At 39.1% G+C, this 13,225-nt stretch overlaps 1 protein-coding gene across 16 annotated transcripts in view; it reads right to left on the bottom strand.

Annotated features, from left to right (window-relative positions):
• Nucleotides 1-13,225, bottom strand: part of PPP1R9A (protein phosphatase 1 regulatory subunit 9A) — a 219,387-nt gene that overhangs the window by 31,716 nt on the left and 174,446 nt on the right. For all 16 annotated transcript variants that reach the window (XM_084896633.1, XM_084896644.1, XM_084896643.1 and 13 more), the window contains 3 exons: nt 12,173-12,402; nt 10,570-10,666; nt 10,290-10,461 (listed from right to left, as the gene is read on the bottom strand). In XM_084896633.1, the coding sequence (XP_084752759.1) occupies nt 10,290-10,461; nt 10,570-10,666; nt 12,173-12,402 (499 nt within the window). The remainder of the gene's footprint in view (nt 1-10,289; nt 10,462-10,569; nt 10,667-12,172; nt 12,403-13,225) is intronic.

The following is a 13,225-nucleotide window of genomic DNA, read 5'->3' as shown; positions in this document are numbered from 1 at the left end:
AAAGCATGGAACCCAATAAACAACTTCTGAGTGTCTGGAAACAAAGAACTCGGGGCCACTCTGTAGTAATGATTCATGGATTACAAACCAGTCATCCATACTCCAATTGAGAAAAAAAGGTTTTAAAGTACAAAAAACTGTATAAATGGAATATAGCTGATAACATTCACTTCAACAGCTCTTATATCAGAAGGAACCTGGAAGGAATGTTGCCCAAGAGACACCACAAGTAACCCCCCTCATCCTCCTTAGGAGTATTAGAGGGGATGAGTGAGACAGCAGGAAATGTGGATAGGACTTCTGCTTCTGGGCACTGGAAGGGATCTGTTTGACGGCTATACACTATCTTTTCTAGCATGTCATATAAGAATCAGAATATGATCATTCAAAAGAAGCATAAAGATTCTAGCCTACCCTTCTTTCTCAGGAAAACTAAAGCTTAAAGGTTAGAAACTTCTCTACCAACTGCAACGGATGGTTAGTCTGTGGAAGAGACTATACAGAGTTCAATTTCAGAAGCTTATCCACCCAGAAGGTCTCTCTCAAGTCTCAAAGTAATCTGCCTTCTCCAAATCCTCTTTTTAGTCTTACTTTAGGTTTCAAACTAACGTCCAGGGCTAACTTTGCAAATTCCCAGAAGTATATAGTGCTAGAAGAAAAAAATATATATATAGGGATTTCATTTAGCTTTATATTTATCCAAGAAATAACATTCTTACTTTGGAAAAAAACACACACAACTATGTAAAAATTTTGTGGATGGTGAGGAGGCAGGAGAAATCTGATGGGCTTCATGATTGAAGCTAAATGCCACTAAATGAAGGGTTCGGGTGGCCATGCTCACTCACTGCCATTCATTCTCTACAGAGATCGTAGTCAATAGCACAACATTGCTCTTCTAAAGCAATGGTTCCTCCTCTGCCGCTTCTTTCCAGAGCACCTTGCTCTGTTGTCCATAAGAATAAGAGGGAATTTTCATTTTCCCTTTCCCCTTTCTTCTCTATTCTTTCTTTCAGACCCTCCAGTCTTTGAAATAGCCTTTTTCAGACTCAAATTCAACTAAAATACCAAAGAAGAGCAAACTCAAGTAAATCAATAAACATAAAAGAGAGAGATACAGAAAAGATATGAAGTAGCTGATGATAGAGCAGTTTTGAGTAGGTGGGGACTCGGCTTCAAAATACCTGCATCTTAAAAATAGTCTTCTTATTGCTTTGAATTGGATCCTCCAAAGCAATTTAATGCATCTGAATATGATTTTAGCAACTGTAATGAAAAATGTTCTGTGAAATTAGGATGCTATATATCATATTTCACAGAGATCGGTTCCCTAAAGCAATTCTCGGAGTCATTCAGTTTTTTTTTCACCAGATTGACGTTATTTTTGACGTAAATGGAATGCTGCCCACGGATCAGACACAGACGGCGGCGGGGAAGTAGGGGAATGGAGCAGCATGACAATAGGATCTGCTCCGCATTCGTACGTGCATTATTCTCCTCAAAACAGTCAGACCTTAGACCATCACGCTGCCTGGCTTGTGCTATGATCAACGGAAATGCTGAGCATAATGAGACACTTGGTGACCTTTTTAAACTTGAACGTAACCTGCAATCAGTTACTGCAGATTCATAAAAGATGGGCCCCTGGGGCTTTGGGTTCATACACACAGCATTCAAAGACAGTTTTATGAATCACACAGGGGCAGTGCAAAACAGTTACGTAGGGAGTAGCCCTAGAGTTAGTCTTCCTTGCATAGGACCCAGAACAATGGCTCTGCCACTAAATTGAATAATTGACCTAAACTCTCTGTCCTTCAGAATCCTCAATTGCAAAATTGGCATGGTAATAACATATCACAATAATAATTGCATTTTATGAGGACTAAAGGCATAAAAAGTTACATAAATGCTTAGAAGAATGACTGGTACATAACAATCACTCAGTAAATGTCTTTATTCACTGACAATGAAAAGGTTAGCAATATATTCTTAAGTGCAAGTTGTATATTCTGTAAAGCAAGTTGCAGACAAGAGTCTTTATGGCTTATACAGAGACAGATGTAAAACTTGCACAAAACTTGACAGGCACTTCAGGTGGTTTGTTTTTTGAGTCAGAGGACAGATTTTTGGCTAGAAAACAATCCGCTAAGTATTGATTTCTCATTCATTTGGTTTGCTCATTAAAATTTTCCATAGTGACTTATTGGGAGTGTTCACCCATTAATTAGTATGATTCAGTAATATCTCATGGCCAAAATTATTTATCTGGGATTTAGAGTTATTAAAAATAATTTGTTCTGGAAAAAAATAAAAATTGTCCATGTTTATTGAGAACTTACATCTGAATTCAGAATAAAGAAAGTTTGGATCTACTCCAGAATTCTCCTTCACTCCAATTTAGAACTAAACGATAGTATGGCATGGAATAATCACCCCTTGCTCTGTATCTAATGTTCATTGTATAAGACACTCCTGATATTACCAAGTGTACCGATTAATAATGCAGATTGTGGAATCAAAGAAAACACAATAATTTCAAGAGAAATATCAAAAGTGCTTTCTTCAAAGTAATGTCCATCGCTAGCTACACATTTCCCCCATCTTTCAGGAAATTTGTGGATACCATCCCATTAGGACTTTTCTTGTTTTGAGGCAGACCATTCAGAGACCCAATTTTCCACTTCTTTGTACATTTTGAAATGCTGCTCAGAAAGTGTGTGTGCCATCGATTGGAACAAGTGGTAATCTGAAGGAGCAAGGTCTGGTGAATAAGGCAGGTGGGTTAATACTTCCCAGGCAAGATCTTTTAATGTGTCTTTAACTGGTTTTGAAGTGTGTGATGGTGCACTATCATGAAGCAAAATTACTTTGCCGTGTCTTCTGGCACATTCTGGTCATTTTACAATCAAAGAGTGGTTCAAATTGATTACTTCTTGTCAGTAGCAATCAGTATTAATGGTTTAGAAGCTCATAATACACCACACCTCCCGGATCCCATCAAACACAGAGCATTGTCTTCTTTCCGAAGTGATTTGGCCTTACAGTCCATGATGATGGGTGACCTGGATGAACCCATGATTTTGTGCATCCACTTTTCATCACCAATCACAATTCAATGCAAAAAAAAAAGACTTTCCTTTATGCCGTTGAAGCAACATATTACTTATGACTTTTTGGTTTTCCATTTATCTTTCGTTCCGTTGATATGGCACCCATTTTCCTTCCTTTAAAATTTTTCCCATTGCTTATAAACAATCAGAAATTGTTTGCTAAGCAATGTTTAATCTTTCTGCAAGTTGTTTTTGAGTTTGACACACATCTTCATCCAATAATGCTTGTAATTGTTGGTCTTTAAATTTTTTCGGTTGACCTGGACATTCTTTGTCTTTCATATCAAAATCATCATGTTTAAACTTTTAAACCAGGGTTCACACATATCTTGAGATAGAGTATGTTCACTATATGCTTCCCAAAGTATACAATAACTTTCAGCAGCACTTTTCTTCAAAATAGAATAATGAATTAAAACTTCCTGCAAATGCTCTTTGTTTTGGGCAAGAAATTCAACATTTTTTTAAGCATAAAAATATCTATGATGGTAACACCTTCAGCAAATTTGACATATGAAGTTTTGAAGCTTGCTCTCAATACAACAAAACAGCATATATATATATATAAAATTGCATATATATCAACATATGTGTAACTCCATCTATTGAAAAAGATCCAAATTATTAACCGGTACACCTGGTATAGCGAAAGCACCCTCCCTTTCCTTTTAATGACTTTGCCTTTAATGCAGCCTGGCTTTAATTATGCCTTGAACTTTATTTTAAAACTAGAGGCCCGGTGCACAAAATTCATGCACGGGAGTGGGGGAAGGGAGGGTGTATGTGTCCCTCAGCCCAGCCTGCACCCTCTCCAATCTTGGACCCCTTTCACAATTCAGGACTGCTGGCTTCCAACTGCTCACTTGCCTGCCTTCATGGTTGTCCCTAATTGCTTCTGCCTGCCAGCCTGATCATCCCTTAACCACTCCCCTGCCAGCCTGATTGATGCCTTATTGCTCCCCTGCCAGCCTGTTTGACCCTAACTGCCCTCCCCTGAGAACCTGGTCACCCCAAACTGCCCTCAACTATAGGCCTGGTCCCCCCGCAACTGCTCTCCCCTGCAGACCTGGATGCCCCCCAACTGCCCTTCCTTGCAAGCCTGGTCGCCCCCAACTTCCCTCCTCTGCCGGCTTGGTCACCCCTAAATGCCATCCCTTGCAGGCTCGATCGCTCCCAACTACCCTCCCCTGCTGACCATCTTGTGGCGGCCATCTTGTGTCCACACGGGGGCAGCCATATTTGATCACATGGGGCAGCCATTTTGTGTGTTGGAGTGATGGTCAAACTGCATATTACTCTATTAGATAGGACAGAGGCCTGATGCACGAATGGGGGCTGGCTGGTTTTCCCTAAAGGGTATCTCAGATCAGGGTGGATGTTCTCTTGGGGCGTGGGGCAGCCTGGGTGAGGAGCCTATAGTGGTTTGCAGGCTGGTCATGCCCTCCCCTCACCCAATCCCCCCCCTTGGTGACCCAAGAGGAGGCCCCGGTATCTGGGATTTATTTATCTTCTATAATTGAAACTTTGTGGCCTTAAGTGGAGGCCTGGGCTGGCCACCGTGTGTGGGAAGTTTGGCTTCCTCCATTGCCAGGGAAACCCAAGCCTCCTGCTTGCTCTGTGGCCACAGCCATCTTGGTTGGGTTAATTTGTGTACTCGTTCCTGATTGGTTGGTGGGCGTGGTTTGTGGGTATAGCAGAGGTATGGTCAATTTGCATATCATTCTTTTATTCGATAGGATGCTGGGATCCAATGCTAAAAATAACCCTATGAGGAAATAAATCAGATGCAGTGGTAGGGGTCTGGCCGGCCTCATAGCCACAGGTATCTGAAAAGAACCACTGACACCATGGGCTCAGGGAAAGACAAAAGGACAAGGGCCTGGTCTGGCCTCAGCAGAAAATGATTCCTAGGAGGAGCCCAATGACCTCAGGAACTTCAGCAATGCAAATGTCTGCCTAGAGCTGGCCTTTCTTTCTTTTTTCTGTTCTTACTAAATCTTAAACTAATATTTGAATCCAAAAAAAATCTTTTGTGGTTTTCCTCATTCTTATCTTTTAATCATGGTTGTTACATTTTTCTATTCTAAAATATTTTATGTAGTCAGGGGTCAATGGTGGGAAAAAGGGGACGTATGTAATACTTTCAACAATAGTTTAAAAAATATTTTATGTAGTAAAAAATGTAGACCATATGTGTAAGTCAAGGAAAAAGGATTTTTTTTTTTTAAGGATGTTTATGTACCTACTATCAAGCCTAAAAAGTAAAATTAGCATTTTTCAAGCCCTATAGGCCCCATTTCTAGTTGTAGCCCCTGGTTTTTTTCCATAAAAATATCCCTACAGAATATAATGATTAATTTTACTTGCTTTTTTACTTTATACACATGGTCATGAATCTATATATTATAACATTCTGCAAATCTTTTTTTGTTGTTGTTGTTGAACATTATGCTGAAAGTTATGACGAGGTTGACTTTACTGCAGCCATTATGAATAATGTTTTGTTGTACATTGGTGTGTTTCTAGAGAGCATACACACAGAAGTGAACTTATTAGGCCAAGGAATTTACACATCTTCCAGATTACAGGATACCAAATTGTCTTAACAAAAACAATTGTATGAGTTTTCCTTTTTTCCCTACATGTTGGCAATCATATGAAATTACCTTTGCCAGTCGCTTTATTTTTATTAATAACATTGAATATTTATTTGTGTTCACTAATCTTTGGGTTGCCTCTTTTGAGAACTAATTGTTTATGCTTTTTGTCCATTTAGTTGTGTTTTTTTTTTTTAAATTATTATTCACTTGAGTTCTTATGTATATTCTGGAGAGAAACCTTTTTTCTTAATTATATGAGCTACAAATATCTTCTATCAATTTTTGGATTCTCTTTCTAAGTTCTTAATATGTCTTTTGAAGATCAGATTTTCTTAATATTACTGTGGTGAAATTTATCAAACTCTTCATATGATTTGGAATTCTGCATCTTAAGAAACCATATACTAAACATTCTCCTACATTTTCTTCTAAAAGATTTAAATATAGCCTTTCATATTTGAATCTGTTATCCATTTGGAATCTATTTCATAAAAGCTGTGAGATCGGGTCCCATTTCATTTCTCTATATGAACGGTTACTTTTCCTAGCACCATTTGCTAGTCTACCCTTTCTCCACTAATGTGCGGTGTCAGTTCTGAATTATTCTCAGATTGGCACACGTGGGTCAGTCTGTTTCTGGACTCTACTCTGTTGCACTGGTCTACTTGTCAATTGCTGAGACTACACCTCAGTCTCAATCATTATTCCTTTCCAGTGAATCCTGGCATCTGAAAGAACAAGTTCCCTGGCATGTATTTCTTCAGGAGTATCTTGACTACTCTGGGCCAAGTGTTGTTCCATATATGTTTTAGAAACAACCTGTCAAGTTCTAAAATGATAATAATAATAATAAAGATCCCATTTAAATTCTAATCAAAACTGTGTGGAATATACTAGTATAGATCAATTTGGCATAATGGCATTTTTTATAATTTCCTTCCTCTTCTGACTTATATAGGTCTTCTTGAATGTCTTTCCATAGGTCTTGAGATATCTTGTAATTAATTGGTATCTTATAAAAAAAAATCAGAGATGCTTCGGCTACAATGATAACACATGACCCAGCTCCTGTTTTGCCTCAATACTGTCAGTGGGTCACAATGTTACAGAATTAAGTATAAACTCTTCTTCAGGCATTGAAAGCCTACAGTTACTCTAAGAATACCCTATGGCACAGCATTAACATAAGGTCCCACCTTAAACATAAAGTCTATAAATCAGGAAAGTATTATTCCATTTTTATTCATTTTTCTCCTTTCTTCAAACTCTCTCTCATCTCTTAAAATATATTTATCTGTTTATATCAAACCCTTTATTATCTTCCTCACCCTTGGTCCCAGCCATCCTACAAATCATAAACCTTTTTGCACACTGAACAGGCTCAAACACTGCTCTTTCTGCCTTGTAGCCACCCTTCCTTTTACAAGTCAGTGTGCCGCCAGGCTTCCAGCATTCCAAGTAACTTTTTTAAAGGTGTGGTACTCACTTCTGACCCCTCACAATAGGATAATCATAATCTGTTTTTCATCTAATTGCTACTAAATGAAGTATCACTCCTTGTCTTTCTTTCAGTATCCCTACGGAATATGCATACTTTTTCTTGAACAAACAGCCTTTAAAATACTTGAAGCTGAAAATGGTATTATCATAAAGATCCTGGAATATCTAGAAACTTAGGAAGAGCTGCTGTTTAGGTGACTTTTCTAGGGAATCTAATCCAACTAAGACTCCTACCAGGATCTTTCTAACATGCCTGTTCTCTGCATTTAGTCTGATGCTGACATAACTAGCTGGGCAGCCACGGGCGTTATCAGGTCACTTCAGGGCACTTGGATACAATGTCGAGAATTCTATAAACCAGAGTCATCTGTAGACATGAAACATGGCAGTAGGGAAAAATTATTTTTCACATCTTGGAACACGTGTAAAATTATATTTGTCCAGTACAAGATCACACACTCAAAGGGATTTAGGGTTTGTTATGGCTTTGATAAAAAATAATTGCTATATTTGCTTTATATATTATAAGAAAAAAGCATTCAAGTATATTAAGTAATATATGTTCTATCAAAAATTTAATGAGATATTTGAGTGGCTTAGTTTATAGAGAGAACCAAACAAATGATGTTCAGTTATAACTTTAATGGGGTAAACTTGTGCATGGCTGGAAAAATGGTTTTGTCAATAATTCAATATTCAGAGCCACATAATGAATCCATCCCAGCTGGGGAGCTCTGTCCTAGAAGAACATGTGCGCATGCGAAGAAATGGCGGCTTATCTGCTCTTCCTTCCCTCTTTCCTTTCTGACTCCTTCACTCTCCCCTTCCTTTCTCCCTTCACTATTGCATCCTAACATTGTTTTCACTGACCTACAAATTGATAATCCTTTTGCTTCAATGAGCCGCCTGGCGGCCTGAAAATATGCTATAATCAACTCATCCTATCAGTGAAACATTCAGTGCTTAGAAAGCAACTCAGAACTGGACAGTCCCCAAGAGGCAGGAGGCAGAGCACTGCGTCTGAGGGGCAGGAGCTGGGGAATGGCTGCAGGCACTGGGCCCCTCCTGTTGCAAAAATGTGTTTATTGGAGGGATCCTTAAACGCAGAATGGCCTGAGTTTGGTCCACATTTCACTTCCTTTTCTAAACCTCTAGGAAGTGGTTCCGTGTTCCCTAGCAACAGAAGCAAAGGATCAATTTAGAAAAGTGCTTTCCAGAGCATTCCTATCTAGTTTCTGACCAAGCCATTTAGTTTGAAATTCTAGGAGATTTATCGCCGACTGCCCTCAGCGGCAACACTGGAGGAGCACCTCTTGATATGTATACTACTAACATCGGAGATGACAGATTCCACCTCTGCTGCACAAGCAGGGATGAGTTTCTGCAAGAATTAGTAGTCCCTGCATCTCACTGTGAACTGACACTGTTGCTAGGGAAACTGATAATTATGTGGCAAAATGGAGGGTGTAGAAGGGAAGAAGGGTTCAGAAGAAATGTGAGGTTTTGCTCTAAATCAGGATGTTAATAGTACAGTTTGTTGATCTTCTGCAGTCATATAATTTAATAAATACTATTAATTATATGTTTGACAAGATGCAGATTTCTGAACCGAGAGAAACGAACAGAGGTGAGTCGGAGTCTGGGGAGCTGCTGGTCACAGGTCATACCTTGTTCACACCATTCCGGGACACGTGTTTATTATAAGTGCAACTGCTTTTAGGAATTACCATGCTCCAAAACATGTTGATTTCTGACATTTTATTTTAGAAATCAATCTTGCAGAGTCCCAGACATAAACAGTGTAATTCTCTAAAAGCTCTAAAGAACTGCCTTCTGTCACTTCACTAAGTCATACAGCCTCACAATACCCGCTACGTGGGGAAGAAGGAAATGTTACTATTTATATATAAAGACACTAAAACCCATCCCACTGAGTTGAATGACCTTAAGGAAGTCACATGGCTCTTCAGTGAATGGTAATGCTGGAGCTAAATACTCACATTTAAGCTGCCCGGGAGGCACTATATACAGATTACATCTTATTAAGGGGAAACCCAGAAAAAGGATATAAGCTCAGTGAATGGACTCAAGTCTCAGGCTACCACTTCAGTTTTAAATGAAGATTTCTAATACTTTTCATTTTTAATGGCTAAGAGCTTAGTTCTACAAGTTAACGATATGATCTAAACACTTGCTTATAAAAAAGAAATCTCATGGGGGCGTTTTACTACACGAGAAAGACCATCTAAGAGTCAATCAGCTGTCGGGAGACAGCGTTACTGCGGGTGCAATCCCTGCCTGCAATCGCCGGCTCTCTCATGACATTGCTGCTGTACATTCTTTTAGTCCCCTTTCCCCCAGGGGTTTCTGGGGAGCTGGTTAAGTTTTATATCCCCCTGTGTATTTATAAGTATGAATTTGTATGTATTTTTTAATCTATACATATGCTATAGATATTAAGACATTCCTTTACATTCATATACACACAAATTATGTATAGGTGTGTATGTGTGCAAGAAAAATCAGTGATTTATTTATGGTTGGTATATGAAAGAAGACAACCATTTATATAGAAAATGTTTCCAGTATTTTGGTCCCATTAATTGGTCTTAAACAGAATAAAAGAATGAGAATTATATATAGGACAGCAAGAGAAGAGCACAAAACTTATGTAGAACCCCTTAACAAATTCCAAGAGCTGGAAGTAGTTATAAAAAAGAGTGTTACTCTAATGATTTAAAAATTTCAAACCTTCCTCATTAATAGATAAGTATTGATAGTGTAGCTCACTGGAAATAAACTATCACTTCAAGGCAATTTATTAAGTCTATCAATGTTACGATGGCTTTACAACAATACTTGGGCTTGCGTAAGTTGGAACTTTGTTTCTTACCATCAAAGCATTTACTTTTGATAAGACAAGTGCTAAAGGATAAGTCCCTATTTTGCTAAACCTTTTCTCCTTTCCCATGGCAGAAAGGCATTTTTAACATCTAAATCCCTGGGTAAGAAAAAGAACGTAAAGCTGAATTTTACAGTCATGACAAACAACGTTTGTCTGCACAAGGGCTAGCCGAACCTTGGCTCAGGCCGTCTGGACAGGACAGCTGCTTCACATCCACGTTCTCCATGGCGTCTCCCTGAGAGACTTCTCCGAGCGACGTTCTCCTCTCGAAGATGTTGTTGTTGTTGTTCACTTGAGTCCCGTTTTGCTTCAGCAGCCTGAACACCTCAACCTCCAAATCTCTGATCTGAGAGGGAGAGAGAGAAAATCCATGTCTAAAACTCGAACCCAGCACTCCTCTCCCAGTACTAGGCAAAACTCCCCTGTGATTTTCATGGCTTCGGCACTCACTCACCCGCACTTGCAGGCCTTGAACTTCCACAACATGAGCCTTTTCCAAATCTTCTATTTTCTGCCTTTCTGCTTCCTGTCTCTTGATGAAATCAAGTTCTCTGAAGAAGAAAATAACAGCTTTGATTGCATCAGACACTCCAGAAATGAGGAACCTTGTGAGCGTGGTTATTGGAATCAATAAACGACACCGTGGGATAAATAACTGGACAGCTATTTACGTAAATAAAATTAAATCATAATTAAAGAAAAACGTACAGAGCAATGGAAGCAAATAAAACATTTTAATGTAGCACAAAGTAAAGAAAAATGTCTTGATTCTGCTTACTATGATTTTCATTTGCAGCTCCTGATTCAAGAGCACCCATACGTTTTAGAGCTAATAAACCAATGATCCACCTTGAGTAATTTAGTAGAAATAATTACATGTCAGGCGGTGTCACTATTAGCCTTTTAAAAAATTACATTTACAGAGTAATATATCTAAGCAAACTGGTGAAACTGAATAGTCAAAGAAAATTATAGTAAGACTGATTCCTATGAATGACGGCGGAAAAGGTCTGGATGGGTCATAAAAACAGAGGGGGGTGGGCTTGTCATTTATTACCCTGATGACAATAACAGGGGGAGAAGGAGAAGCAGCTCCATTTTGAGAGCCTGGATTATAATATGCAAATTTATCAAAACTTACAAAATTGTTAGATGACAGAGTTACATTTTTGGCAAGAAAAGTGAAAATAGTAATGTACTAAATTCACTGTTACAAAGAGCAATTCCCACCTTTTAAACAGTATACTTTTTACAGCATTTTCTTTTAAATATTGAAAACAGTAATTTCATGATAGGAAGTAACTGAGATGTGGTGAGTCTTACATCTACTAGTATGCTTAGCTTCTGAGGCTTGGCACATGGAAGGCCAGAAGAGGGCCTGGCATTCCTTTTTAATTGTTCTAGCTAGCTGGCAGTGACTGACGAAAAAAAATCCAGTACAAATCTCATCAGTCTCCCTGAAATTACACCGAGATCCAACAGATGGAAGCAAAGCAGCATCCGCTGCTGTTACATTCAAGAGCAGGCTGCAGTGCGGGTCTCTTACTGCAGGGAAGTGACTGGGCAGGGGGTCCTGCTCGGCAATGCTGACGCCCTCTGCAGTGGGGGGGGGGGGGGGGGGGGAGAGAATCCTGCTGTTACTGAGTCTAAGAAAGGAGCCGGAAACAGCCCCAGCAAGGCCCTGTGGCTGCTCTGCAGGCACCACGGCCAGGGGTCCTGCCCGAAGTCAGCCAGGCTTCCTGCTTCTGAGTTACAGGGATGTTTTAAGAAGAGCAGAGATTTCAAATGTTTTAACAGTAACTATTAATGATTACCGATCAAAGAAATTACTTCATGGTATAACTGGCTGCCAAAAAAAAAGATTAAACAAAATATAATCTCCTAAAAAGAAAAAAGATAAAATTATTTTCCAAAACGTATATATATATTTGCTCTAACTATGCTTCTTAGAGGGAAAAGTCTGAGGTCCTCTTTTCTGTACCACTAGGTATCACAGGATTATTGGATTTAAACCTGTTTTACATGCACACTGTTTTTTAGTCATCAGAAGGGCTCACTTTTGCTGAAAATCCTTGATCAGTTTCTTTGCCTTGTTGTATTTCTTTTCCAGGGCCTGATACTGGCTTTGAGTCTCTTTGAGGTGCTCGTTTACTGTGTGGCACAGGGTCTGAGCCTCGATCCAGTAGCTCTCCAACTTCAGCATTCTTTCTTTGTTCTCTTCTATATTCTGTTGGAGTTGGTTTTTTTCTAGTTCCCACCTCACTTTCTCATTTTCTGCTGCCTGCAGCTGGATTAAAAAAAAAAAAAAAGTCAAGATAAAAGATAATCTGGGTACTTCTGTACCAACCCCCTTTCCCCCCCCACACACACACATTTTAATAGCATGGTTTTGATTAAATTCAACTGTTAGATATACTCAATCACCGAACACCTTGAGATGAGAAGCGAAAGCATTATTTTCATTATTTTATAGATTATAAAATGGAAGCCTTGGAAAGTGAAATGCTCTGTCCAAGGCCGCGCATCTGATAAATGGCAAAACATGTGGTTGACTCCAATTCCCATTACCTTCCCGTCACCGACTGCGGTCTGAAATTCTGCGAGCAGTAAAAAAATGTCTTCCAGTTTGACTAGGTCTAGTCAGTGAATTTCAGCAGGTTTTCCTTTCGATATTTTTAAAAAAAACATATAACATGTTAAAATTTAAATGAAAAGGAGAAAGGGACGGAAGCACGGTGTGGCCTATTGGCTGATGGGGAGGGGAGCTCTGGAGTGGTTTAGATTTGAACCCAGCTGCCGCTATTAGCCTTTAAAAAATTACCTAAAATTTTTCAGTTACAGTTTAGAGATTTTTTTAAAGGTAATTTTTTATGTAATTTTATAATAAGTAAAAAGGGGAGGGAGGGGAGACAAGCAGGAAAGGAGAAAGGGGCAGAAGCACAGTGTGGCCTGTTAGTTGGCAGGAAGGGGGCGCTCTGGAATCATTACATTGAGATTTGAGTCCTAGACCGGCCACTACCAGCCTTTCCCCCCATTTTATTTCTTTTTAAAAAGTTAATTACTTTTTTCAGTTACAGTTTACTGAACTGAAAAAAAAAAAATTCAATATT

Source organism: Pipistrellus hanaki (assembly GCF_964339955.1).
Source record: "Pipistrellus hanaki genome assembly, chromosome: 10".
NCBI lineage: Eukaryota > Metazoa > Chordata > Mammalia > Chiroptera > Vespertilionidae > Pipistrellus > Pipistrellus hanaki.
The sequence above is the reverse complement of the archived record's forward strand: the minus strand, read 5'-3'. Positions and strand labels throughout refer to the sequence as shown.